The sequence below is a fragment of the Psammomys obesus genome, unplaced genomic scaffold, assembly GCF_907164565.1.
Source record: "Psammomys obesus unplaced genomic scaffold, mPsaObe1.curated_primary_1811, whole genome shotgun sequence".
Taxonomy (NCBI): Eukaryota; Metazoa; Chordata; class Mammalia; order Rodentia; family Muridae; genus Psammomys; species Psammomys obesus.
Window position 1 is genome coordinate 1,567,971 of NW_026596079.1, and position 27,891 is coordinate 1,595,861.

General features: G+C 52.1%; 1 protein-coding gene across 3 annotated transcripts; it reads left to right on the forward strand.

Annotated features, from left to right (window-relative positions):
- The first annotated feature begins 7,441 nt into the window (after positions 1-7,441).
- Top1mt (DNA topoisomerase I mitochondrial) lies at positions 7,442-27,660 on the forward strand. Of its 3 annotated transcripts, XM_055626564.1 has the most exons (15): positions 7,442-7,557; positions 9,927-10,039; positions 11,605-11,726; positions 13,972-14,094; positions 14,692-14,879; positions 15,493-15,637; positions 15,985-16,128; positions 16,352-16,537; positions 17,658-17,726; positions 18,475-18,589; positions 19,027-19,143; positions 20,042-20,169; positions 20,759-20,853; positions 26,774-26,920; positions 27,491-27,660. In XM_055626564.1, the coding sequence occupies exons 1-15, from the start codon at positions 7,454-7,456 to the stop codon at positions 27,591-27,593; spliced, it is 1,899 nt and encodes a 632-aa protein (XP_055482539.1). In that variant the 5' UTR covers positions 7,442-7,453; the 3' UTR covers positions 27,594-27,660. The 3 variants fall into 3 exon arrangements, with proteins under 3 accessions (XP_055482539.1, XP_055482540.1, XP_055482541.1); XM_055626565.1 differs by lacking the exon at positions 19,027-19,143; XM_055626566.1 differs by lacking the exon at positions 7,442-7,557 and having other exon boundaries at positions 9,973-10,039; positions 11,507-11,726.
- Positions 27,661-27,891: the final 231 nt, after the last annotated feature.

Genomic DNA, 27,891 nt, shown 5'->3' on the forward strand with positions numbered 1-27,891 from the left:
CATACTGACTTGTTTAAGCAGAGATAGACACTGGAAGTTTCCTAGTGAAGCATCTCAAGTTTCAAGTGCTGTTACAGTTTTGCAGAAATGTAAACACTGTGTTGGCAGCTGTGGCTCTGACTGAATTCTAATTCTCAGCTTCCCAGTCACAGAAGAAGAGTGAGTTCCGTGACCCCCCCCCCCCCCCCATTGCTCTCTGGCTCATCCTTTTTCCTCACAGAAAATGTCAGGACAGTGTAGGGGCCTTCTTTTTACATTCTTTTCTCAGTCTCGATAAAACTTGCATGCCGTGAACCCCTCATCTTTTGTCACTTTGAAGCGTCTAAGCATGGCAGCACTGAATCACATTCATAGATATCACCCCTCTCTGTTTCAAAGCTCTTCTCTCACCTCAGCAATTCTGTCCGCAGCCACTGCTCTGCTTCCAGTCCACAGGCATATTTTGGACATTTCAGATGACCGGAATCCTACAGCACCTTTCCTCCTGTGCCTGCAATTGACCAGTTAGCATGCTTTCAGGCTCTATCCACATGGCAACTGCTGGGACAGCGTTTCCTCTCAAGGCAGGAAACAGTGTGTTAATGAACAGACGCCTTTGTGTGACGCTCTGTCCACTGGACACTCGGGATGTTTTCTCTTTTCGGCTGCTGTGAACTTCGGTATGGAGCTGTGTTTGCTTCACTGCCTGTTCTCATCGACACCAGCGGAAGTCTGGTTAGCATTCTCTCAAGGAAGAGAACCCGGAGAGTGAGTGTATATCACAAAGAGGACTTATTAGATTTGCTTCCTCAATACGGTCTGGGTAGTCGGTCCATAATGGCTGACTCACACTGGAGGTACCGAGAACCAGTAGTTGCGGTTCAATGGCTGGATGACTGGGCCATCTCAAGCTGGTGCTGAAGGCCTGAAGTTTCTTGGAGAGCCACCGATCTTCAGCCCACTGGGAGGGTTCGGCTGTTGGTGCGGGATGGCAGCAACAGGGCTGATTAACTCCAGAGATATAAAGCCACACATGTGGTGTGAATGAAATAAATGTCCCCCACAGTCTCAGGAACTTGAACTTGGTTCTCAGCTGAGAGCACTATTTGGGGAGGTCTTTCAGGATGGGTTTTTGTTTTTGTGTAATCCCTGGATGTTCTGGAATTTAAGGAGATCCGCCTGCCTCTGCCTCCTGAGTGCTGGGATTAAAGGCGTGAAACACCACCGCCGCCTGGCAGGAGGTGTTTTTTAAATAGAGGTTCCCGCCTTTCAGGTGACCCCAGCCTGCGACAAGTTGAAATTAAACTATGTAGCACCAATTTGAAACTGGGTCCCTTGAAAGAGCAGCCGGTGCTTTAATAAATCAACTAAAAGAGAATCAGAAAGTGTAACCGAATGCATTGGATTTCTGATTCTTTGTTTGTTTGTTTGGTTGGTTTGTTTTATTTTGTTTTTTGAGACAGGGTTTCTCTGGCTAGCCTTGGCTATCCTGGACTAACTTTTGTAGACTTGGCTGACCTCGAACTCACGGAGATCTGCCTGCGTTACACTAAGGTTCAGAGGCGCTGAGTCCAGAGGCACTGAGTCCAGCGGTTGCCTAGCATGTTCAACACCTTGGATTCAGCCCCCAGACCCATAGAGATCAAAACTAGGGAACCCGGGGCCAGCTGAGGCACTCTGAGAACGCGATGCCGTTAAGGGATTTTTGTCTGTTTTTAGAGTGTGATTATGGCATTGTGGCTGTTATTTAGCAGATCAGCCCTGACATGTGAGGTGACGCTGAGGTGTCTGTGGGTGAGGTGCTGTGCCGGGTGGAGCCGCCTCACAGAACTCCCGTGGATAGTGAGGAAGGGCTCTGAGCAAGCACACTGTTGGGATCATCTTTATATTAGACCGGTGGCCTCAAAGAGTTGAGGTGGGGGAATCCATCACACCGGGCCTCTGCTTTGTCAGATGTGTTCCCTAGTCCAGACCGCAGGAACTCAGCTCTGTTTCTCCAGCAGCTGTGAGGCACGGCAGGCTGAACTCTGTTGTTGGCCTCACTGCAGTGACGACACGTGCCAGGTCTACGCTGTTCCTTCCAGGAGAAGCGTGGGGGTAGGAGGTGAAACCTGTGCGTGCCCACGCGTGCGCGCGCGCGCGCGCGCGCATGCGTGCCTGAATGCCTGCGTGTATTGTCCTTTAAGTCAGCGGGATAAGAGGTGGCACTTTCTGCACGCTCTTGTGTCACTCTTTGTCCCTGGGTTAGTACCTGAAGGAAAGTGCTTTTCTTTTTGTTTTGATTTTTTTTTTTTTCGAGACAGGGTTTCTCTGTGTAACAGAGCCCTGGCTGTCCTGGACTTGTTTTGTAGACCAGGCTAGCCTTGAACTCACAGAGATCTGCCTGCCTCTGCCTCCTGATTGCTGGGATTAATGTCGAGGACCACCACGACCAGCTGAAGAGTGCTTTTTCAAGGGCTCCTGTGAGTGGCCTTGCTTTGTCAGCCACTTTGAGACTGACAGCTGATTGGGCTTAGGTCCTGTGTCAGTCCAGAGCCCTGCCAGCCACACCTTGCAGTACCCAGACTCCAGTGTTGGCATAGCCCACAGCTAGATCTGAAGGAGGGCTTGGAAATGGATCTTCCGAAGCCACAAGGACCACAAAGGCTACAAGGATCCTTGGACGAAGCATGTGGCAGAGGGCCACCTGGCAGGGCTGGAAGTCCTGTGTGAACTCGAGGGGTTTTAGTCTCTTGTTGTTCTCTCTATACTCCCATGGCACATTTTCTGTTCACTGTGCAGGGACTCAGAGGTGGGAAGCTTGTGTGGAGCAGCATGTGGCTGGGCCTTCCCTGAAAGAGGGAGCTGATGGGGACTCTGGGACAGGGAGAAGGGCTTTCCCACCCCAGGAGTCCACCCTTAACGCAGGAAGATTCTGCCCGCCAGACTGCAGCAGTAACTCTCAAGTCTCCTTACAACTCAGGTCCCTGGAATCCCAGGGTTTGGGAGGTGGAAGTAGGAAGATGAAGAGTTCAGTGTCATCTCCAGCTACATGAGTAGGAGGCCTACCTGAGCTACATGAGACCCTGAAAGAAAATTTCCTGGACGGTGACCTCCCTTCACGATGAGACCCTTTTAGTTCTCCTCTGCTCCAGCCTTTAAAATATATTTCACGATCTCCTGGGATCTTGGAAAGCAGATCTGAAGGCAAGGCCCGATCCAAAACTCTGGTTCCCAGTGTCTTCTGGCGCAGTTCTCACTCTCTACCCTGAAGATATCTTCGGGGTGGGGGGGGCAATCTGGCCTCAGACTTCTTGCTGGGAATCCCAACAGCTCCTTTCTTTTCACCCTCCTCTGAGGCCTTCAAGTTGGCTGTTGGACCTCTGAGCTAAAGGGACCCTCAGCCACACAGGAGCTGAGAAATAAGCTTCATGTGAGTTTTCATGCATGGTAACAAATGGCAATGTCCCTCTGCAAACCTGCCTCAAAGCAAGGCATGCCCCAATGCCCATGTCTCCAGCCAGGAGAGTGTGACATGGTGGGTCTGTGTGCCCACTACTAAGGAAAAGCAGGCCTCTCCCAGAGTGACCTCAACCCCTAGGGCAAGGCTTTATGCATAGCTGTTTAAAAGTCAGGTGGATCTAAAAAGATTCAGATTATTTTAGAAGCAGTGACAGCTATTGGGCTTACTGTGGAAAAGAGGCGTGTGAGCGGAACTTTGCCATCTTTCTGGTGATCGATTTTATCAGAAGCTTCAAGTGTGAACTCTGCCCCCTCTTGTGTTCTGAAACTGTGTGATGTGCTCTTGTATATTTTATGAAGGCCCCGAGTGGGTGCTAAACTTTACTACTCAAATTAATGCAAGACGAATCAGTGTTTTAATTTAAAACAGAGAAAAACTCTGTGTGCTCAAGTGCCAGCCAGTGGTGCGAGAGTACAGCCTGGGGCTCAGAGAGGCTCTGTTCTGCATGGGTGTGTGAGTGACACCTCGCAATGACAACGTGTGTGTGTGTGTGTGTGTGTGTGTGTGTGTGTGTGTGTATGCATGAGCACTCATGTGTTCAGAAAGATCTGGCAGGGCCAGCCAGGTCTCCGTGGTTTGGGCTTGCATTCTCCTGCAGAGATCAGCAGACTCAGGCTGGTGTCCTTGGATTCCTGTATCCTGTATCCATACCAGATCATCTTCCTGAGTGCTTGCCTCTCGTGGGCCCTGTCCCGACTGTTCTGACTGTGCTTCTTCTGTAAAGGTGTGCCTGTAAAGGTGGGTCTCAGGGATGGCCTGACCAGTGACTAGAGTGTGGCCCTGTGTGCCGGGCTCAGTACCTGGCACTTCCCGCAGACCCCCAAAGACACCATCCACCCTGGGCCTGGGGCTGTCCCAGGCCATGATGGAGTTGCATCCACAGAGGGGCAGGATAGAGAATTCACCTCACTTCTCTTTAGCACTATGTTCCAGAACCACCCAGCTCAGTGTGTAAAGTGGGAGTGGCTGACATGAAGAAAGAGACAGGTCCATGGCTGCACAGGGAAGCTGCTCACTGGGGACCCAGCAGCAGAAGCATGGTCCCACATGGCAGCAAGACTACTGGATTCTCAGCTTATAGCCACTCCTTATAATTTTATTTGCAAATGCCGTGTGGAGAGTAGACAGGTTCTGTGTGACATATCTAGTCCTAGGTGACTATCTAGGCCTAAGTGACTGATGTATTGATTGCCTATGGTCAAGTGAAGAAGTACTTGATATGTTTTACAGTAGAAATAGTAGAACAACACTGTGTAAATAGCTTTTAAAAATTACTTATCGTTTACTTTCTTTTGTGTGTGTGCCTGTGTGCCATGGTATGCTTATGGAGGTCAGAGGATAGCTTGTCGGAGTTGATTCTCTTCAAACTGAACATGGTTCTGGGATGAAATGCAAATAATCAGGCTTTACCCACTGACCCTGTGTGCCATGGACGTTAAAGTTCATTCAATTTTAAGTTGATGTCTTCTACATGTTACACACACACACACACACACACACACACACACACAAACACACACACACACACTGTGCAAATGTGTTCTGATTTTATGACATCTAGCCTTTAGATACTAAATCAGTTTCCAGTGTAAACGAACAACAAAAGAGCCAGGGCTTGGTGAAGCAGTCCTCGCTCTGATTGTCTCAGTCAAGTGCTGTCTAGGATGTGGCTCGCTCACAGTATGTTTTCTCATGTGCTGAGTCCCCGGGCTCCCAGGAGGTCCCACAGACAGGAAGAAGGTGGTTGTCAGTGGACATGAAGGGGGTCTCTGTGAGGCTGTACCTCCAGACCCAAGAACAGAGCATGAAGGAGACAAATGAAGCAGAGCAGGGGTGCTGGTGCTGCTTGTGTAAAAATCCAAGAGGACAGGAAGAAAATAAGGAGACGAAATCTGAAGAAGAAAAGGAGAAAGGACTTAAGAACATACCATGTCAGGAGACAGGCAGTGGCCGGCTTCATGGACAGCAGTGCCCACGGAAAGCTTGGCCAGACCCAGGGGCCAGGAAGACTGGGTCTGGAGAGGAACAGCGACCACAGGAAAGGAGGTGCTTGATGTGTGAGCTGAAGGGGCCAAGAGAGAAGAAAATGGCATGTTAGGTGGAAACACAGGGTTGGGAGATAAGCCACTGTCTGGAAGGTCTAAACTGGAAGCTTTGGTTCCCAAGAGAGAGAAGAAAGGGAAAGCAGAAGAGACCACCGGAGGGGGGACTGGGAGAGCAAACCCTGGAGCAGGACACACAGCCCACTCAGAGACACGTATGCTGTGAGAGTGAGCTCGCCGGCAACTGCCAGGGCTGGGGGCAGCATACAGAACTGGGAGGGGGTACAGCTAAGAGTCTCAGAGATAGGATGAGAGATGATGCTGGGGAGCTTTGAGAGGAAACTGAAAAAAAATATCAACAAAGGGAGGGCAGGATGTTGAGGAGGCAGCAAGAGCAGATGGCAAACAGCAGGACCACGGCGGGGGCAGTCTTCTGTGCTGTAGGTGATTGGGGAGGTGTGAGTTGCAATTCAGAGGAGGCCCGCTCTAAGTGGAGCTATGCATGTGTGTGCACGCGCACCATGTTCATGGATCTATGAGAATGTGTATGTGCAAATGAAGGACACCCTCAGGAACTCACTACTTGGCTAGGCTGGCTGACTGGCTATCAAGGTGGTTGAAGTTTTGAGTATGCGTCCTTGCTCTGGTCAGACCTTATGAGGGAGGTGCTGGCGAAGGCTGAGCTTCAGAGAAATTAAAACTTGTCTGGGAGAGGAGCTGATGATGGCCTCTCAGAGGCAGGCACAGGCCATCGTAGCCCATCAAGTTGAGGAAAGCGATGTGAAAAGGCTCATATGTTAGTCGTAATGAGATGGTTGTATTGAGTGTGTGTGTTGAAGTCAAATGGCCCTCCTTAGCCTGAACTGTGTCTCCTCCACAGTGTAGGACAGCCCTCCTTCAGCGGACATTGCTGTCACAGAACAGCCTGATGGTGGGCTTTGGGGTCAGGAGGTCTGTCAGCTCCAGTATTCATCACTGTCCACCTGAAATGCTTTCTCAAGCCTGGTCTCATGCAGAGCACCTGATGTGAGGATCTGAATGCTGTGATGCCGTGCTCCCAAACCTGGACAACCCCAGCTGGCCTTCCAGGACGCGAGGGTCCAGGGAAGGCAGCTACAGACCTGGAATGCCTAACACACTTCTCAGAGCCTCTCGCCGGCCTGTTGACCATACCTAGCAAACTTTTTGTAGTGCTGGCTGTGTCCAGCAGGGGGCCCAATAGCCTCTCCCCGCCTCTGTTCCTGCCTCAGGCCGCTAGATGTCAGTAGGAATCCAGTTAAGTTGGTGATGGTGGGCGGGACCCACAAGGCCCGCTGGGCCTGTCGGTCTCCGCTTCGTTCTCACCTTTCCTATTAGTTCACCCGCAGAAGCAGGGTTATATGGCTGCTTTCGTGGAAATACCAAGGCTGCTTGCGGCTGGCTGGGGCCCAGCGGGCCGCTTGGTTGGAAGTTTTTTGCTGATTGGTACAAATGTCTTGAGATCTGAGTGTGGAAAAGGAAGTGCCTATGGTTCACGACCTTGGTCTCTTGGCGGCGGGTCTGGGCAAGAGCGATCTTTACAGGACTTCCAGTGCTGCTGGTCAGTCGTCCAGGGGAGTCTGTTTTGGGCTGGACAGCTGGTGCCTGCAACTACGTCCTCCTGGAGGTGTGGGCATTTGGTGTTTTGACACTTAGGTAGGTAGATAGGGGCCTCTGACCATGTGGGTCTAGTCACGACTTCTTCGGGCTGCCATGGCAGGTAGAGGCGCTGGAAGACGAGAGAGCGAAGGCGCTACTTGGCCCTAGTAAGGGAAGCCGTCCCAAGGGAAGCCGTCCCAAGGGAAGCCGTCCCAAGGGGCGTGGGGAGGGCGGGCTATAGGAAGAGTGGGGGCGGGGCTCCGCCTGAAGGGCGTGGCTTCAGACGGCGGCCTGAGCCCACGCACGCTTACGCATGCTGCTGTTATGGCTCAGGTCTTTGCATCGGCATTTCCAGCATGGGTCCCTCCGCGTTCCCTGTCGACAAGCGTCCCGGGGCTCAAAGGCTAGCAGAGCCGGGTAAGGCGGGTGGGATGGAGTTCAGGCGAGACAGGAAGCAGCATTTGTCACCGACTTGCCGAATCCTGCCCCCGTGCGGGGTCGGTCACACCAGACACGTTGGGAAATTCGGCCAGCCATGTGGTTGGGCCTGGACCTCCAAGCTCCCGCGTTTGGTTTGGAGGAGGTCGCCCTGGAGTGTGGTTCCCAGATTCCCTGGGAGGTCTCAGGCCCACTCCACGGTGCCTACACTCTTTGTCACGTGGCCTTAGCTTTCAGTCGCTACCCCAGATCACCAGCATGCCCCGCTGGACTTCCTAGGGGTCGAGATGGCTGTCCAAGCTGGTAATCTGTGAGATTTGGACCTTTCAAACTTGCCCTTCTGCACTGAGGTTCCCGGAACCACACAGCCTGCCTGAGCTCTCTCTGTTGAGGGATTATTTTTAAGTTAAGTGTTTGGGAAGGGGGTGTCCTGGTGTGATCTCAGGAGTCGTGGGGGCGGTGGCGCGGGCAGAGGTGGGGGGGTTGTTTCACAGTGAAGACAGCCCTGACAGGGTCAGCCTTTACAGCAGGCCTGCTGGGCTCCAGGGATTGCAGGGAAAGACAGGCTGAGTTGGGGCCTCTTGGTAGAAGTGGCTGGGTTCTAGTGCACGGTAGGACATCCATCCGGGTAACTTGCTTTTGATGGCCTTGCTTGGTACTTTGGCTCCAACAGGGACAAAGGAATGTCTCTCGTGCCACAATGTTTATTGCCCCAAACTCAGTGTCCTTGTCAGTGAAATGGGGATGGTGGGAGAATCCGCCAGATGTTTAACACTCTCGGTGTAGGTTCTAAGGTGCTTGTACACATTTTATGACATGGAACCGGGGTGAATGCTGGAGGAAAGAGGTCTGAGTCCGTGTCATGCACTTCCACACCCTGCCATCTTCAGTTCTCAGGATGCTAGAGCAGGCACAGTTCCTCACCTGTACCCATGTGATAGGTAGAATGGGATTTGGCCGCCAGTTTACTCTCCCTCCTGCATTGTTCAAGGGATGTCCCTTGCCCCTCAGGCATCCAAATTTTGGCTCTTTTGCCAGAGCTCCTAGTGTTTATGAAGCCCGGTCCAGTTCCTTCCTTTCTCAGAGCATACCTGGAATTGCTTGTGGTTCAGGACCTGGTCCCTTGTGCCCTGACCTCCTTACCTACGCTCACTTTCAGTCACTATAGCTCCACTCCACCTGATCCCTTTTGTGCAGGAACAACAAGAACAGCCCTTTAAAAAAATATTTGTCAAGCCAGACATGGTAGTATGTATTTATAATCCCAGCACTTGGGAGGCTGAGGCAGGAGCATTACAAGTTTGAGGTTAGCTTAGGCTACATGATCTCAACAAACAAAAACAAAATGCCTTTCCTCACCCTTTCCAGCAGGCCTCTTGACCCTTAGAGGATACACGATACACATTTGAGCCAACCAGGATGGCTGTCTGGCCAATGGGCACCCTGCTTTCGGCCCAGGCATGTGCCTAGGGAAGACCCAGCCAAGGTTTTAGGAATGCTCCTCTCAGTCTGCCTCCTCCCACCCCGGCCAGGATTGCTCCTCTGTCCATGCCGATACCTGGGTCCTTCCTGGTAAGGAGCCTCCCAGGCCCTGTTCCGCCTTCTCCCTGCATCTCAGTATCCAGCTTCCCTTGATGTCTGTATCCGAGGACGTGGTGCAGTGCTGGCCTGGGGCAGGTTCTGATGAATAGGAGAGTTCATACAGTTAGGATGTGGCCCCGTGCTGGGCTCTGTCCTACTGGCTCCATAGTGAGGCTAGCTTGGGAGAGGATGCTCTGTTTTGAGAGGTTTGGGACACAAACGACAAGAACCTTGTAGAGAGTCAGCCAGGGCGTGCCGTGTTCCTACCATCGGAGTTATGCCACACCCAACATCAGTCCCTTCTTCAAAAGCTCCCGGCATCCCCTGCCTCTGTCCCTGTTGTTGCGTCCCTCACCTCACTGCTCCCCTGTGTATTTCAGTCATAACCTCCATCTTCCTGCTCTGTCATCTCCCTGTTCCTCACACGCAGGGCTCCCCATAGCGGCCACACTCTTATAATTGCCACGAGCGATGACTACACCAAGGGGCTCTCTGTGGGACCTCGTGAAGAGGTTCCAGAGGGGCCAAGCTGGGGATCCCTTGAGCCTCAGAAAGGGGAATTGCCCCATTTTCTACTTAGTTTGCACCCTGGCAAACTGCACCCTGGAGTATGGCAGCCTGTCAGCTTTTGCCCTCTTTTCTTCGGGCATTGACTTGCTCCTAGGCGAAGCGTAGGCCAACGGAGAAATCCACAAGGCAGAAGACTCGAAGGCCTGCGGCCTGGGTGGAGAAAACAGGGCTCCACTTACGTGTTCTGTCTTTTTCAGGTGGGAAGAAAAGAGCAAGAGCAGTGTGAAGTGGAGGCAGCTGGAACACAAGGGCCCATACTTCAGCCCAGCCTATGAGCCCCTTCCTGATGGAGTTCACTTCTTCTATGATGGTGAGGGCACGGGTGTGTCTACTCCTGGGTTTGGGCTGCCTGAGTGCTTTGGGCTCACTTTCTGAGAAGATTCGCTGACCTTCCTAAAATCGGGTGCCAAGTCCTCTTCCCTGCCTGGGGTTCGGAAATTCCTGACGGCTGGGCAGATAGCATAGATGGTAGGGGCCAAGGCTGGAGTCCCCTAGAAACGTGTGTGTGTGTGTGTGTGTGTGTGTGTGTGTGTGTGTGTGTGTGTACACACCCATGCACGTAGATATAGGTGCCCATTGGCTGTGTGTGTACACACTGCACACAGATACAGATGACCATTGCCAGGCTGCTCTGAAGAAGGAGAGACATAGTTTGTGCTTCAGGGACACAAGTTGTGTCTAGACTTGCCCAAGGTTGGGGTGAGCTGCTTTGGTCTTCTAACCTCTCCCAAGTGCAGTCCTGATGAGAGGTGCTGTGTGTGTCATGTATGTTCTTGTATGCTGTGGAACACTGGACTGGACCTGCTCCAGTTCATTTGTTTGGTTTTGGTAGTTTGAGACAGGGTCTCACTGGGTAGCCCTGGCTGGCCTGAAACTCTATGTAGACCACACTGACCTTGAACGAATAGAGGTGTTCCTTTCTATGCCTCCTGAGTGCTGGGATTAAAGGTGTGTGGCTACACCTTCTGTCTGTCTGTCTGTCTGTCTGTCTGTCTGTCTGTCTGTCTCTCCAGGGTCTGTCTACATAGCTCTAGCTGTCCTGGAACTCACTACGTAGGCCAGGCTGGTCTCAGACTCACTGTCTTCAGCTGCTCAAGTCTTTTTGGTTGAGAGACTTCCATGCTGTTTAGGCTCCTGTGTGCTCCTCTGTCACCGCTTTACATGAAGTGCAGGAAGTCGCTGGGCGCGGAAGGATTAACCTACAATGGCCCACAAGGTCGCACTGTGACACATTGACTTTTATTTTGTTCCTGTAATCTCCTCCGTGTTTTAGAATTGCACACGTTAGGCTCAGGGGTATAGCTTTGGTGGAGTGCTTTCCTGTTGTGCGTGAGGCCCTGGGTTCATCCCCAGAACTGCAGACAGATGAAAATGTTTTTTTTAAATGTGGGTTTTTTGTTTGTTTGTTTGTTGGGGTGTTTTTTGTTGTTGTTTTGCTTTTTTTTTTTTTTTTGACCATCAAGATGGGCTTCATGAGTAAAGGCACTAGGCCTGGTGAACTGAGCTTGATCCCTGGGACCCACATAAAGATGGAAGGAGAGAGCCAACTCCACAAATCTGACTTCCACAGGCACTTCAATGGCATGCGTAGTATCCCTGCTCCCTGTGTCCGGTGTGTGAATAATGAAATACATGTGTTAGCTTTTTCACATAATACAGACTTAGTGGAAGGTTCGCTGTAATAGAGAAAGGAGTGGATGGCTTTGCAGATCCCACGGTGATTCTCTGGGATCCTGTGACCGTTACCTTACCAGGATGCTGGTCATTCTTTACTCAGGGTGTGCACAGAGTACACTGTACTGAAGTGGGAGGTTGTGCCACCTGGACTGGGCCTGTGGCAGTCCCTCAGTCAGTCAGCACGTGGGCTCTCTGCAGGAAAGCCGGTGAGGCTGAGCTTGGCAGCGGAGGAGGTCGCTACTCTCTATGGGAAAATCCAGCATCTTGAGTGTACGACCAAGGAAGTCTTCCAGAGGAACTTCTTCAGTGACTGGCGGAAGGTGAGTCTCAGAGGCCTCGGCAGCAGCCCTGGACCTGATTGGAGGGGACACGCAAGATGGGTGCCCCAGCCAACTGCTGTCTCTGAGGCCTTTCAGCTTTCACTGGCCAGAGTGTTTGCCCAGCATGGCTGGATCCAAGATGGTTTTGTGTTTAGCGTGTGTGTGTTTAGGTGTAGTATTGGAGATAGCTTATAGCTTGTGGTTTAAGCTGAGTTGATCTTCTCTTGCATGGATCCCTGGCTGGCCAGCACCAGTGGTGGGGACAGTGTGGTCTGTCCCCATGCAGGGCTCTGTCCCCAGTCCTCTCTCCCTCTGTGACTCTCACCGACTTCTGGATATGCAGCTTTGGAAAACATCCAGGCACGTGAATGGAGCTAGCCACTCAGTGTGTGTTCCTGGTCCGTTTGTTACTTCCCCAGTAATTCATACAGAGGGGGAAGGTGGGCAGTTCTGCCCTCTGTACCTCTAGGCAGGCAGGGGAAGGGCCCGATCCAGGGGACCAGAGGGTGGCTGATAGACCGGCAGTGTGGTTTCTGTGGTGAGGAAGTGAGGTGTGGGAGAGGGGAGAAAGCCAGCTTCCCCTTTCCACGTCTGCATCTGTGTCTCTTCACACTTAGATTTAAATGCACAATCGTAATCAGTATACCAATGATGTTTCTCCCACCTAGCATTTTAGTGTCTTAGTTTCCCAAATTGCCTTGGAATCATCAAATTAGGTTCTGCTGTGATTTCCACATTCTCTCCAAAACTCTCCCCTGGGATGTAATGTCCACTGCATTAATATTTAGAAGTGGTACGGGGGGGGGGGTGTTTAGAGAGATGGCTTAGTGTATAGCTTTACTGAATTCAGTTCCTGGCGCTCACATCAGGTAGCTTGCAACTGCCTGTAACTCCAGCTCCGGAGGGTCTGAAGTTTCTGGATTCTGCAGGCACATGCATTTTCATGCACATACCTACAACCCCCACAGTTAAAAATAAAAATCAATCTTGCCAGGTGTGGTGGCACACGCTTTTAATCCCAGCAATTGGGAGGTAGGAGCAGGTGGATCTATGTAAGGTTGAAGCCAGCCTGATCTACAAAGCAAGTCCAGGACAGCCAAAGCTATTATACAGAGAAACCCTGTCTTGAAAAACAAACAACAACAAAAGATTGGAAAAATTTTAAAAATATTTTTAATCAAACACATGGGTCCTCCTGGAGGTACTCAGGCCCTGGGGGCTCTGCCTGTCAGGTGGGCTCCTGCCTTGTGAGGGGTGGGAGGGGGTTAACCAGGCCCTCCTATCTGTCTGCCTCTTCCTCCATAGAAACAGAGATCGGGCTCTCTGCAAATATCAAATGAGATATAGCCCCCAGCTTCAAGGACTGTGGAAAACGACTCAGCTTTAGGTGTTTTGTTGGAGAAGCATGTATAGACTTTTAAATTAATTTTTAATATTCCACTGAGCGAGTTTGCTGTAGTTAAGCTGGAGCTTTATAGCTTTCTTCTTTAATTGTCCCTAAGGTACAGTTGTCATCATACCAACATGGATGATTTACATGGGATGGGATCTCCAACTTGGAGCTAGTGGGTCAGGGATTTTACCACTTTCATTAACTGAAATGTTAAATTACATTTGGAAAGGGGTGTCCTTGGCTATCCCATGCTACCACACCCTGAGGTCATATTGGTAGAATCCATTACTCAGGTTTAGGGTTAGCGTCTGCTGGAGTTGTATTCAAGCTCCATTACTGTTGGCTAGAGTCAGGGTGGTGCGGTTCTGTCTTTGGGAGCATGTCTGGGGTGGGCTGCTCCATCAGCAGAATCTCTGGCCCCTGATGGCTGGGGTATGGGAGGCCTTGCCTTGGGGAAGAATGTGGATTGAGGGGCTTACTTGGGGATTTCATTCGGCTGTTTTCTGAAGGAGCAAGGCTCAGGATATGAGTCAGGGCCATAAGTCTGAAACTGAGACTACACGTGTTGTCCCCTAACTGGCCCTGTTTGTCCTGGGTTTACCTTGTCACACATTCATGCTCTGTCATGAAGCCCTGAGGGAGCTACTTCCAGCTGAGGCCACGTGACTTATTCCCAGGGCTCCATGTACACCTGGGCCTCTGGTACAGCAGCTGGTGGAGGCTGAGGATCTAGTGGAATGGCCTTAGCACTCTGTCACAGTGACCCTGCGCTGTGGCCACAAGCAGGGACTCCCTGTGCCACAGAAAGGCCTGTATTAGAGCACTGAGCACATGTTGCCGGTTTTGGTACAGGAAATGACAGCTGAGGAGAGGAAGCTCATCACACACCTTGACAAATGTGACTTCACGGAGATCCATAGGCACTTCATGGAGAAAGCTGAGGCCCGCAAGACCCTGCCCAGGGAGCAGAAGCAGGTTGGCAGTGGGTTCTGGGAAGGAGCTGGGGGGTGCAAGCCACAGGGAGCCCCTCACAGAGCCTTCCTCCCCAGAGGCCTTAGGAGGTGGACCAGGTTCTGGGTGCTATCATAGCAGATACCAAGTAATTTCAAGTAGCACCCCCTTTCTTAAGTGTGGCTGGGGTATGATTCCATTCTCCTGGGGCACATTTGGAAGGGCACTACTGTTTGAAATGTCAGGAGTGGCAGAGGGCCAAGGGCAGGAATGTGGGGGTGAGCTTGGCTCCACTCTGCTTCTTTCCACGTTTCCCTCTATTTAATGGGAGCCTGCCACGCAGTTCCCTTTCAGTTGTCTGCTTCTTAGCTAGCTGTTGCAGGGAATCTGGGGGTGTATCCAGAACCTGCCTCATTTCCTCCTACCTTGAAGGCTGCCCTGCCCCGTCTGCCGAGCTGAAGCTCAAGGAGCCTTGTTCCTTGTGCTCCCCACACCTGCTGGAAAGCCGCGGTTTTCAGGCCTACAGCAGAGCAGCAGCAGCAGGAGGGACCTCGGTCAGCACAGGAAGTAGGTCCGTTTTAGCTGCTTCTCTCCTAATGCCCACGTATTGTTTTAACTTAGAAGCTCAAAGAAGAGTCAGAGAAGCTTCAGCAGGAGTTTGGCTACTGTATTTTAGATGGCCACAGAGAAAAAATTGGCAATTTCAAGACGGAGCCACCTGGCTTGTTCCGTGGCCGAGGTGACCATCCCAAGATGGGAATGTTGAAGAGGAGGGTCATGCCAGAGGATGTGGTCATCAACTGCAGCAGGTAGGTGGGACTCAGCCAGCCAGGCTCTCATGGGCGAGCCCAGGACCCTGGCTGCCTGAAGTGATTTTTATCCTTAGCTCTTTTGGGGTGGGACCCCTCAGTGGAGATATAACAGGAGACACGAGGCACTGTTCCCGTGTCTCCTGGGTCTTGCACCCAGTAGAACCTCTTGTACTGGGCAGAGCCGGGCTGAGGTTCCTCTTCTGGGAGGTGTCCCGTACATTCTCAGTGTTTGGCCTTCCAAATGCCTCCCCGCACGCTGGGTGTGGGCTTGCTGCGTTCTGCTGACGCTGTGCTCTTGTTACCTGTGTGGGTCCCATATAACCTCTCATCTCCAGGGACCCTGGGTGACAGCTGGTGTGCAGCATCCACCTGGCACATGGGCTGGGGCTTCAGAGCTCTCTGCCCAGAGTGTGCCGAGTGACCACTCTGTTCTGGTCTGACACTGGTCTGTGTGCGTGTGCGTGTTGCCTGTGTACACGCCACTGTGTATGCCTCAGTGTTGAGAGTATGCGTGCTGGCAGCTCTTTTTGGTCTAGGGAGTTTGGAGCATGCCTGCAGGACACGTATAGGGAAGTAACCCAGAGTCACCCCCCCCCCCGTTTCACCGCAGGGATTCCAAGGTCCCCGAGCCCCCAGCCGGTCACCAGTGGAAAGAGGTGCGCTCCGATGACACGGTCACGTGGCTGGCATCATGGACGGAGAACATCCAGAACTCCTTCAAGTACATCGTACTGAACCCCAGCTCCAAGCTGAAGGTGAGAGCATGGTCTCTCAGGGAAGCCCTGCGTCCCAGAGCGCACGTGTCAGGCCCTCCCCTCTGGGCTACTCCAGGGTGGCAGGCGTGGGAGACTCTTCACCCCTTTATTTCAACCTTTGGAGATTACCCAGGATCAGGCAGCCAATGGGCCTGGTGGCTGCAGCCTAACAGGAACCCGAGTGGGGCTCGGAGTTACTTCACATTTTTCTGAGTCCAGGCTCTGCTGCCCTAGCCCTCACCTCACCTAGTCTCATCTCTCTGAGGACGCCTGAGGTAGGAAGGTGTCCCGTCACCTGCTCCACCACTTCGTAGGGCCGTGGAGTGACATTTGTGGTCTTCACTTAGGGGGAGATGGATTGGCGGAAGTATGAGGTAGCTCGACGCTTGAAGGGGGTTGTTGACAAGATCCGTGCTCAGTATCAGGCCGACTGGGAGTCACCAGAAGTGAAGAAAAGGCAGCTGGCTGTGGCCCTTTATTTTATCGATAAGGTATGACATGGTGTGGGGACCTTGAGAGCTGGGCAGCAAGGACAATGGTGGCTTCTCCGTGGAGCTGGAGCCTCCAGCAAATAGGTATGTGTGTGCATGTGTAATTGTATGTATATGTTTGTGTGCGTGAGAGAGAGGGATCATTCCTGTGTGTGCATGAGTGCTCTGCGTGTGCTCCTGTGCCACAGACCACAGCCCTGACTAGTGTCAACCCCTGGTCTAGCTGGCGCTGCGGACAGGAAATGAGAAGGAAGAGGGTGAGACGGCCGACACCGTGGGCTGCTGCTCACTCCGTGTGGAGCATGTCCGACTGCACGCACAGGCTGATGGCCAAGAGCATGTTGTGGAGCTGGACTTCCTGGGGAAGGATTCCATCCGCTACAATAACCACGTGACAGTGGAGAAGTTGGTGAGTGCTCTCTGACCATGCTCACCGTGGGGCCGCTGTCAGAGCATGTCAGAGCCTCAGGGATTGGCAGTGGCCTTGCTGTACCCCCCGAACGTCTCCTGTGGCTGTGTGATGAGGCATCACAGCCAGGGCTTACACACCACCACCACCACCACCACCACCACACACACACACACACACACACACACACACACACACCCCTCTATTATAAATGTTTTGGTCTAGGAGGCTCAAGTCCAGGGTTTGGGTGCTGGTTCCTTAGGAGGATGGGAAAAATCCGTTCCTTGCCTCTCTCTGCTGCCCTTGGTGCCACTCATGCTTTGGCTTTTTCTCACCCTTCTGAGACCTCTCTCCTGCTGGCCTGGCTTTTGCCCCGTGAGACCTGATGTGGCTGCTGGCTGTGCTCCACCTCTGTTGAACACAGCTGCTTTCTCTCCATAGTCTCCTCCTACACAGTGACATCCTCATGGGCCACTGTGCTCTACGTGACCTCATCTTGACAGCTACACCTGTGGCCGCCCAGTTTACACGGAAGGCCACGTTACGAGGTTCCAAAGAGGATTTGGTGCCATCTCAGCACGCTTGGCAGGATGGGAAAGCTAAATCCAAGGGGAGTCCCGTGCAGCATGGGCAGACTTCTCTGGGCAAGTTGGCCTGGCCAGGAGAAACTTCATGCCAATTCCTGCGGAGGAGAGAGACTGGCCTCCTGAGGCTCTATGATGTTAGGTGTGTCTGATTTGGTCAGGAGTACAGGGCCCTGGGTCACCTGGATGGAAGTCAGTGTTGCTGGTTGAAGAGGGAGCCAGGGTCAGCTGTCTGCTAAAGTCACTGAGTGGGTCTATAGAGGCACAGAAGACCAGCCCCAGCTTTAACCACAGCTGTGGGTGAGTCAGTGGTGAGTGACCGCGTGCAGGCTTGGATTGGGAGGCACAAAGGCACAGGTTCCAGTGGGTAGGCCGGGACTGTACTGGTATCACCTCTTTCCGGGACCTGGTGTATGCACCCCTCTGTTTGTGTGCATGATGTGATCTTTGCTGCCCTCATGAGACCTTCTTCCTGCTCAGCTGGCTTCTGCTCCAGAAGTCTCAGTATGGCTATGTTGTGCTCATCTCCGTTTCAGGTGTTCCAGAACCTTCAACACTTCATGCAGAACAAGGATCCTAGGGATGACCTTTTTGATGCACTGACTGTAAGCATGTGTGGTTTTTGTTTGTTTGGTTTTGTTTGGTTTTTCAAGATAGTGTAGCCCTGGTTGTCCTAGATTCATTTTGTAGACCAGGCTGGCCTCGAACTCACAGAGATCCACCTGCCTCTGCCTCCTAAGTGCTAGGATTACAGGTGTGTGCACCAGGCCCAACTATGCATGTATTTTCAAAGCAGGGATGATTTCTTAGTCATTGTTCTATTGCTGTGAAGAGACACCATGACCATGGCGCCTCTTGTAAAGGAAAACATTTCATTGGGGCTGGCTTACAGTTCAGAGATTTAGTCTATTATCATCATGATGGAAAGCATGGCAACACACAGCCAGACAGACATGTGCCTAGAGATGGAGCTGAGAGTTCTACATTTGGATCTGCAGGCAGCAGAAAGTTAACAGTGACACACTGGCCAGGCTGAGCTTCTGAGAGCTCAAAGTCCAGCCCCTGGTGGCACACCTACTCCAACAAAGCCACACCTACTCCAACAAGGCCACACCTCCTAATAGTGCCACACCCTAGGGGCCTATGGGGTGGGAGCATTTTTATTCAAACCACCACTGATGGGCACAAGGAGTCCAGGAAAGGAGTGGGGGTTCAAGTCTAGCTTGTCTTTGCCCCCAGTGTGTTCTGTGTTCTCACCCAACAGCTAAAGTAGCCTTCCTTACCGCCTCCTGAAGGCTGAGAGAAGCCCTTGAAACTTATGTCTCCTGACCCCTTTCTCTTCTCTGTACCCAGACTTCCAGCCTGAACAAGCACTTGCAGGACTTGATGGAGGGGCTGACAGCCAAGGTGTTCCGGACCTACAATGCCTCTATTACTCTGCAGGAGCAGCTGCGGGTGCTGACCTGTGGTGAGTTGGTCCTTGACCCTGAGGGCTACCCAGACTGTCCCCTATGGGAACCGCCTAAGGCGTGGCCTGCTCTAAGCATGTGCTGAGGTAGGGCTGGGCACAGCTGTCTATTGGAGGAAGAATGCATGAGGTCAATCAATCCCAGAGTGGGGTGGCCTCGCCGGCCCCCAGCAGGGAGGTGTCAGGCTTCCTGCTCCGCCTCTTCTAGCTGTCGTCCTCACCCTCTCTCCTCTAGGTAGGACCTTGCCTCTTTTCCTCACTTTGGAGGTTCCTCACAAGACTCTGCACCCCACCATTCCTGACCTCTTCTGTACCTCCAAACCCTCCTAGCTTCGGGTCTCATTTCTCTGCTGTCATCCTGGGACCTTTGTCCCTCCACTGTCTTTAGACACTCAGCAGGGACAAAACCTGCCCAACATCTCCCTTCCTTCTCTTAGCACAGAAAGCCATGAAGGACGATGCCCGCCTCCCATGCACACACCACTCTCTAGTCAAGAGTTTCCTCAAGGAGACACTGAGACCCATGGGCTCAGAAACTCTCTGGTCATGGCAAGGTGAAGATACAGTGCCATTAAATGTTGAATCCAGGCTATTCCCCCTCTAAACTCAGGTCGCCAGTATGGCTGACCTAGGGCCAGTGAGCTGTGTGGCTCTGAAGACATTCTCGTGCATCAGGGTGGGCATGTGGGTAGAGAGCCCTTTCTAGAGGAACTTGCTGTATAAAGCCAGAAGCCTTTTTCTTCAGGCCCAGCCTTGAAGAAAAAGCTCAGGGTTCTGTTTCCAGGTATGGTTTTGTAAATCTTGTAAGAGTGGCCAACCTGGTCTTAGAATTCTTCAGGTGGGAGGTGGTGTGAGAGCAAATGGCCATGCAGATAGGTGACTCGGAAGTGACGTAATATCCTGAACCTCAGTTTCTTGATGATGAGCTGCTGAGACCGTTGCTCAGTAAAGCTGGGGTTCACTGTGCTCAGAACACCCAGTGTTGTTAACTATGGGTTCTTGTGGTGAGGATCCTGACCTACACAAGATCAGACAACACTGCCTCACCTATCCTTGGGCCTCAGGGCCTCCAGGTTACCTTTCTAGAAGGAAATGGCTGGGCCTGGGATGACTTTGGGGTTCCTGCCTCTGCCCCAATAAGACATAGCCCAGCCCCTACATGAAGAGGAGGACTCTCAGGGCCACCATTACAATGGCTAAACCCACTTGGCCATGGCTTGTAGGACATCTTAGATCATTGACTTCTTCCTTGGGACTGTGTCATAGAGGCGAGTTTTACAACAGAAAGAGAGCTTTTAGGGCCAAGGGCCAAGGATGAAGCTCACCATACAACACTTGCCTAGCATGCCAAGGCCCTGGCCTCCGCTGCCAGTACTGCCAAAGGACAGGAGGGAGGACAGGAGGCTCAGAGCAGGTTTCAGCACAGTGACAGTTGTCATTGTCTTTGCTCAGCTGAAGACAGCCTAACCTGCAAAGTTTTAGCTTACAACCGGGCGAACCGGGCTGTGGCTGTCCTCTGTAACCATCAGAGAGCAATTCCCAAGACCTTCGAGAAGTCGATGCAGATGCTCCAAAAAAAGGTGGGAAGGTGCCTGCCGTGTCAATGTTCCCACAGTGTCTGCTCCACCCTCCTGTCTTTTCTGGGTCCGGGAGGCATTTCATGGAAGGCAGGAGGGCAGAGTGGGGATACTTGCCACAGGGGGCTGGGGCAGGGGACTTGGAATTGTTTAGGGCCATATCCTGGGCAACCGAGGACCTGGCTTGGAGGCCTCCCATCTCCCTGCTAGGATGGCCAGTGTTCTGGTTGAGGAAGGGTTAGGGCAGACTTTCTGGTTTAGAGCAGCAGGGGTACTGAGCCAATTTGTGGTGCAAGTGGCACGGTTGGGCCCTAGAAGCCTGGTGTCCCCACTCAGCACCTGGCTACAGAACAGGATAGGATCAGCCCCATGTGGCTTCATGGGGTCTTTCCCCAGGCTGCTGTGTCATCTGAGGTGTTTCAGAATGTGAGGCCAGGGCAAGGGTGGCAGCTGGAGTAGCTCACTAGCATCTGTGAGGCTCTGGGTTCTATCTGCTGTAACCCCGAAAAGGATGTTGGGCTGTGGACAGAAGTCCTCAGGACAAGTCTGGGTGGGGACAGAAGCAGCCGTGCAAGTGTCTATTTCTTCACAGATTGAGACAAAGAAGGCACAGGTGGCCGAGGCACAGGTAGAGCTGGAGAAGGTGGAAGCTGACCTGAGGATGAGAGGGGACAGCAAGTCCAAAAGGTATGTGTAGGGGGTGCTGTCTTGAAAGCCTTGACGCCAGGGCCCAGCCCAGATCAGTCTTGGTGTGGTCAGCCTTGGTGTTAAGCTTTTCTTTAGCTGATTTTGTGATTTTTGAAAGCTTTATTGCTCATAGACAGAAGTAATTGATTACAGGGCCTTGTATGGAGCAGCTGTGGCCTCTGATGCAGGCTGCAAGCAGAAGGCTCTTCGAGTGCAGGGCTCCCAAGCTGCTGATAGTTCTTTCTGGTTTTTGTTTTGAGCAATTGGTTCAGCTAATTTTCACGGCACATATTTCGCCCTTTCAAAGCGTACAGTTCTTCTGGGCACAGTGGCAGATGCCCCTTAAGCATTCGAGGAGGCAGAGACAGGCAGAACTCTGTGAGTTCAAGTCTAGTCTAGTCCACAGACTGGGTGCCAGGTCATCCAAGGCTATAGAGAGACCCTGTGTCGAGAAAGACCAAAACCAAACAGACCAAAAGCAAAACACAGCACACAGTTCTGACAGATGTATGGCCAGTTTCAGAAAAAGGTCCTGTGTCCATCAGCAGCCCCTCTTGCCCTCCCAACCTGCTCCGTGTCCTTTCAGGCTTCTCTGAGGTTGGGCTGGGCTTGTAGGTGTGGCTGCCTTGCCCAGTGCACACACTGGGTCTTGTTTTTCTTCTCTCACGCTGTCGGTGTTGGGCCTAACACTTTGGTTCTGTAATGCAGTTGGATTCCCTGCATTTTCTCCTGTGCAGTTTATCGCCTTAGCTGTCACAGTAGTCCTGGGCTCATCTCAAATTTGCTTTGATCTGGGGCCTGAGGGTCCAGCCTCACTCCTGTGAACACCAGACTCCCTGGCATTGGTGTGTGAAGAAAATGTTTCTGTGTCAGCCCCAGTCCTGGTGGGTGAATGTGAGGATCAGTAAGAATGAGACCTCCACCTTTTTTCTTTCCTTTTCTTTTTTTGTTTTTTTGTTTGTTTGTTCTGTTTTCTTTTATTTAAAGCAAAGTCTCGTCGTGTAGCCCAGGCTGCTCTCGAATTCACAGCCCTGGCATACCCTCCCCAGGGCTGGGCTTATAGACACCTAACTCTGTCTTTCTCCTTAAAGATTGTTTTGGCTACATGGGGACACTTGAAATCCCCCTGCCCCTCGTGCACTTAGGAGTGGTTTTGGGCTTGGTGGTTAATTTGAGGGTGCTACCTTGTGTGGTACTGAGTCTCAACACACTTGTAAACACCTGTAATCCCAGCGCTCCGGGTGGAGGACCAGGAGCGTCGGAAGTCAGGATTATTCTCAACTACACAGCAAGCTCAGGGCCGTCTGGCCTACATGGGAGCCTATGTTTAAATAAATAAATAAATAAATAAATAAATAAATAAATAAATCTCTCTCAGCAAACATTTCTGGTTTTTCAAGGGAAAGCTAAGTATTGTGTTTTTATGCAGCTGTAAATGGGCTTCTTAGCTTGCGTTTGATTGTTCATGGCTAGTTTGGTTAGGGGTTTCCCAGGCTACCTCGGGCCCGGTGATAACAGGTCACACTGTGCTCATGGCCAAGATCGGCTTCAGGGGAGCGTGCAGAGCACCCGGCTGAGCCCAGGCTTCGGTGTGAACTTTTCTCTGTGGCTGTGTTGTCACTTTGTGGCTTCAGAACCTCAGTGCTGCCCCTTCCTCACTTAAATTTCACAGCTGTTGTCCACCACAACTCCCCCCCCCCCCCCATTGCACACACACCTTGATCCACGATCCACATTCCCATTCAGTAAGTATGGCCCTGCAGGTACTTATTTTCCCATCCAGAGGCCACATCTGGACAAGAGTGTTCTCACAGATGTGACTCGAACGCAGGATGTGTCATGGGTGAAGCCAAGCGTGCTCCCAAATTTCCCAGGTGTAAGGGGGCCCATGTGCCCTGCCCAGGCATCGCTCCTGATCACTTATGCAGTGAGCAGTCCCATTTGGAGCAAACTGTGTCTGGCAGCCACTCTGCCTCCCCAGGGAAAGGCAGGATGTCATCGGGCTCTTTGCCAGAGGCTGCAAACTGCTCATGCAGGGAGCTGACCTCAGCATCGAGTCCTCCTGGGCCGAGTCCCATCTGGTGTGCCTTGTGCTGCAGCAGCACTTATCGGAGCCATGTGCTAGGAGTGGTCATAGGCCGCCGCTCCGGATTTCCCATGGTGGCCAGTGCTAGGTTCCCAGCCAGCAGGCAGCAGAGGTGCTCAGCTTAGGACCCCAGAGAAGTGCCCAAAGTTGGTAGATCAGGCAGTGTCAGGTTTAGGTCAGGACCAGGACCAACAGGAAGATCTGTGAATTGAGGACTCCAGAGGGGTGGCCTGGAGCTAAGGCCAGTCCTGACCCTTTGCACCTCAACATGTTAGAGTCAGAACTGACCTGCTCAGAGAAGGCATATCAGCCCGGAGTCCCCAGCCTTTGGCTGCTAGGTGGCCCAGCCCCAGAGCTCACTACCTCTCTACTTCAGAGCTCAGGGTGGATCCTCCCCTGGTCTCTCTCCCCGAAAGCTTCCAGGAGGCAAAACTATGGTCAGGCCTCTTAGGGAGGCCTTTCAGACCTTAACACTCAGGGTTTCAGTTCCAACCTTCCCACTGGCCACAGAAGCAGCTGTGGCCTTTAACACGCCCATTCCTGCACTGTTCATGCTGCCAAGCTGTCTGTATTATGGCTGAAGCCTTTGCATGTTTGCGGTGCACCAGTCTCTGTGCATTTAGATACAGAAGCCATTTACCCCTCTTTCATTTGTTTGTTTGGGTTCGAGACAAGGTCTCACTACCTACTGGCTGGCCTGAAACTTCTTATGTTGTAGTCTAGGCCAGCTTTAAACTCACAGAGATCTGACTGCCTCTGTCTCCTGAGTGCTGGGATCAGAGGCATGGGCCACCACCCCTGGTCCTCCTCAGGTGATCCTGACATCTTGGCCCACCATTGTTTTTGTTTGTTTGTTTGTTTGTTTGTTTTTAAAACAGGGTTTCTCTGTGTAGCCTTGGCTGTCCTGGGGCTTTGTAGACCAGGCTGGCCTTGAACTCAGAGATTCATCTGCCTCAGCTTCCCTGAGTGCTGGGATCACAGTGTGTGCCACTGCGCCTAGCTGCCTACCATTGCTTTTTTTTAATTATATATTTTTATGTGTATGGAAGTTTTACTTACATGTATGTCTGTGCACAGGATGCCCACGGAGACCAGAAAGGGCATCAAATCCTCTGGTACTGGAGTTACAGATGGTTGTGAGCTGCCTTATAGGTTCTGGGCATCAAGTCTGCGTATCTAGAAGAACAGCCAGTGTTCTTAGTCTCTGCAGCCTCCCTACGCTTGCTTTAATGCATTGAGTCCAGGCCCCGGGTGTGCGGAAGTGTGTTGCCCACTGTGCTATGCCCTTTATCTTGCTGCGTCACTTCCACCATGTTTCAGTGACTCTAGAGCCAAGTGAATCTACCTTTGATGCCCACTGTTGTCCTGTCCTCAGGGGCACATCTGGGTTGATGCCCAAGGGTGCAGCAAATATGACAGGAGCTGAGCATGCAGCAGGGGAGGCAGGGGAGGCAAAGGGAAAATTTCATGAGGGGAGGAAATATCAGAGGACCCAGGCTCCTTGCTTACTTATTCCCTTTATTCCTGTCACCTCAAAGGGATGACATGTGAGGGGCCATATATTGAGACACCGTCCATCTGAGGGGTTTCCGAGATTTGCCCCAGCCCTCTGCCACAAGCCAAGACCCAGACTTTAAGGAGGAAAGCCAGGCTCAGCACAAACTACACTGTCCGTCTGTGAAACAGGTTGAGCCTAGTGAGCCTACTGACGAGCGAGAATAGAACGAACCCTTGTGGACTATTGATTTCAGGCACCACCCAGAGGCCAGCCTGCCCTGTGGTCCATCCTGTGGGTGGCTAGCCAAGCTGTGGTGCCTTTTGTCCCGCCCTGACTTACAGAAGTGCGGCTGCTGGTGATCTTTATACCTCGTTCCCTGCTCTTGTAAATGGTTGCTTACATCTGAGTGTGGACAGGGTAGCCACGACCCATGCCTGAGGAGTTGCTCGAGCATTCCCTTCTGGCACGGAGGCCTTATGCTTCCTCCTCTTGACTTGGCTAGACCTTCCAGAACAGCGTTAATAGTCGGTGGGGGTCACTGTGTCTCATGTCCAACCCAAGAGGCAAAGCTTTCAGCCGTCAGTATGATGTTCTCCGTGTGCTTTCATGGATGCTTCTCACGGAATTTGCAGGCTGTATATATGTGTGTGTGATCGTGACGGGGGCTGGTGACTGTCAGGTGTTCTTTCGGCTGAAATGATGGTGGGGGTCTGTCCTTTTAGAACCATGCAGTAAACGACACTGATTTGTCTTCAGAAGTTAAGCTCTCGCAAATTCCCCTGGCTTTGATCTGAGCCCCTTACGCCTACGGGATCTGGCTTCCCTTGGAGATTTTGTTCTGTATCTGGAGGGATGCTTTTGTCTAGCCTGATCACAGTAATGCTGGCTTCAGAAAATGAGTTGGGAAACGTTTCCTTCCTCTATCTGAGGCCTGGTGGTGGCTCCTTAGGCATCTGGTGGGGTGCTCTGGCGGTGATGTGTTTATGGGGCCTTCGATTTGGGAGAAGCTTTCAGTGATCAGTCTGGTCTCTGTTTGGCATCTATCTGTCCAGGTTTCTTATTCCCTTAGGAGCCGGTGGGTTCTGTTGTTCCAGGGTTATAGTTGGTGATAAGACTTTTTGTGTCCAGCTCTTCATGGCATCCCGCTGTCCTTTGTGCTTCTGCGATGTCCTGAGCATTTCTGGCCGCCTGACTATGGCTCATATTGCTGAAGTCTCATCCTTGTGACAAGCTTCCTGAGGTCTTTTACACTGGCATGCTGCAGATGTCAGTTAGACCAAAGGGCATTCAGTGAGGCATGCAGCTGTCACAGAACAGCTGCTAAGAAATGTCCCACATGTCCCCAGAAGTGCTCTGCAGGGCATGAGGCTTCCCGCATACGGTGGCCCACAGGTCACACTTGGCCTCCTGGCCTTTCCACTTGTGCTCTTGACAGCGGTTTTATCATTGCTGGAGTGTGGCTGTCAGGGAGCAGGTGGCTGCTACGCCAAGGCTCCAGCCGCAAGTGCAGAGTGTTCCAGCCTTTTGCAGCGCATTTTCACAAGTGCCCATTTTGCCAGATTTGTGTCTGGAGCACCGATTCCTAGGGTTGGGATCAGAGTATCACATGGTGTCATGATTATTATTAGCGGGTTGCCATGGGCAGGTAAGAAGGGTACAAGGGGGGAGGGGTTGGGGATTTAGCTCAGTGGTAGAGCACTTGCTAGAGGCCCTGGTTCTATCCTCAGCTCTGGGGGGGAAAAATGAAGGGTAAAAGGAGCATCTCTTTTTTAAAAAAAGTTCTTTTCTTTAATAAGTCTTTTTATTTGTTTGTTTGTTTGTTGTTTTATGTCTATGAGTGTTTTACCTGCTTGTATGTCCAGGCACCGTGTGTGTGCCCGGTGCCAGTGGACTTCAAAGAGGGCATCGGATCCCCTGGGACTGGGGAGTTACAGGTAGTTCTGAATTTTCATGTGGGTGCTGGGAATTGAACCTAGGTTCTCCAGAAGAGCAGCCAGTGGTCTTAACTGCTGAGCCTATTCTCCCGTCCCATTTGTTTTTGGCAGGAAAGAGAGCTAAACACCTTCCCTAGTCACAAAGGTATCTTTTGGTGTTGCCTGCTTTAGCCTTGCCTGCTCCGCTTTTTGGCATGACATAGCTCCCTTTCTCAGTGGAGCCAGTAGCTTCCCTGGGTGCAGTGAGGGCTTGCCTTGGCCTTCCGACCACCTCTGGACTCCTCCCTTTGTGCTTGCAGAAGGCTAAGAAGGCCATTTGCAGGAGGAAAGTCAAGATGGGGCCGAGGAGGCAGCATGTGCTCAGCTCTCAGCAGCAGGCTCAGGCACCCCCTCTTCCAACAGTTACCTTCAAAAGCAGCGGCGGTTGCTGAAGCTGGAACAACAGCTGGCCCAGTTGCGCACGAAGGCCACAGACAAGGAGGAGAACAAGCAGGTGGCCCTGGGCACTGCCAAGCTCAACTACCTGGACCCCAGGATCAGCATCGCCTGGTGTGTAGGCCTGAGGTTCCTGTGCCTGTGTGTGACGTGGGAGTTCTAGGAGGCCCTAGCACAGTCCCTTAGGTGCCCCATCCTGTACCTGGCGCTGTGCCAGGCACAATGTCCTGTGACAGGGACTGCCTAACTGGATGTCCCTGACAATGAGTCTTCTTGTCTTTAAACCTTCTTCCTCTGAGCTTCGGGATGGCTGGGGCTGGCAGTGCCCTGTGTGCGCTAAATCACATGGGTGTTTGGCCTGCCCACTGGGAATGGAGGACAGGCCAGGCCTTGGGGAGGGGATGCAATTGGCTGTGGTGCCGGGACAGCAGGTCTGGATGGCACAGGATATCTTGGCACAGATGATGTCCAGAGGACACCATCTCTTTCCACACCTTGACCTCCAGAGCGAGACCTTCTCCCCAGTCCTACCACAACTCTCAGCCTCTGCTGGCTTTTTATAGCCTCTCCTGTTCCCAGAAGTCCAAGAGGCAACTGACATTGAAGGGCATAGGGCCATTTAAAGGGCCAGGCACAAAAAATAAATCATACTTCGGGACTCAGAACTGATGTCATTATCTACAGGTGTAGGAGATTCGGAGTGCCTGTGGAGAAGATCTACAACAAGACCCAGAGAGAGAGGTTCGCCTGGGCCTTCGACCAGGCAGGTGAAAACTTTGAATTCTAAGTTGCCCCTTTGCCACTGAAACTTTCATTCTATGAAGCAGTATTGTAGTTTTCTATAATAAAATGTTGGGGGAAGGTGTTTGTCGTTGTGACATCGAACAAAGGCCCCAACAACACAAACCTTGGAGCACACAAGTATGTCCTGACTCCCCCACCAGCTGCTCCCACCCCCCAGGGTGAGGCTTCTGCTGGAGGAGAGAGCAGAAGAGAGAGGGGGTGCCTGAAGGCTGGGGCCCTTGGGACCAGTCACCATAAACCTTAGCTCTCCGCAAGGCTACAGATACACCTTATTATAGATC

What these genes read in the sequence shown, in the direction of transcription:
- Top1mt (XM_055626564.1), top strand. Translation starts at nt 7,454, where the DNA reads ATGCTGCTGTTATGGCTCAGGTCTTTGCATCGGCATTTCCAGCATGGG. An exon ending in AGTTCACTTCTTCTATGATG is followed by an intron (nt 10,040 to 11,604) that starts GTGAGGGCACGG and finishes GGCTCTCTGCAG; the next exon opens with GAAAGCCGGTGAGGCTGAGC. An exon ending in CCCAGGATCAGCATCGCCTG is followed by an intron (nt 26,921 to 27,490) that starts GTGTGTAGGCCT and finishes CATTATCTACAG; the next exon opens with GTGTAGGAGATTCGGAGTGC.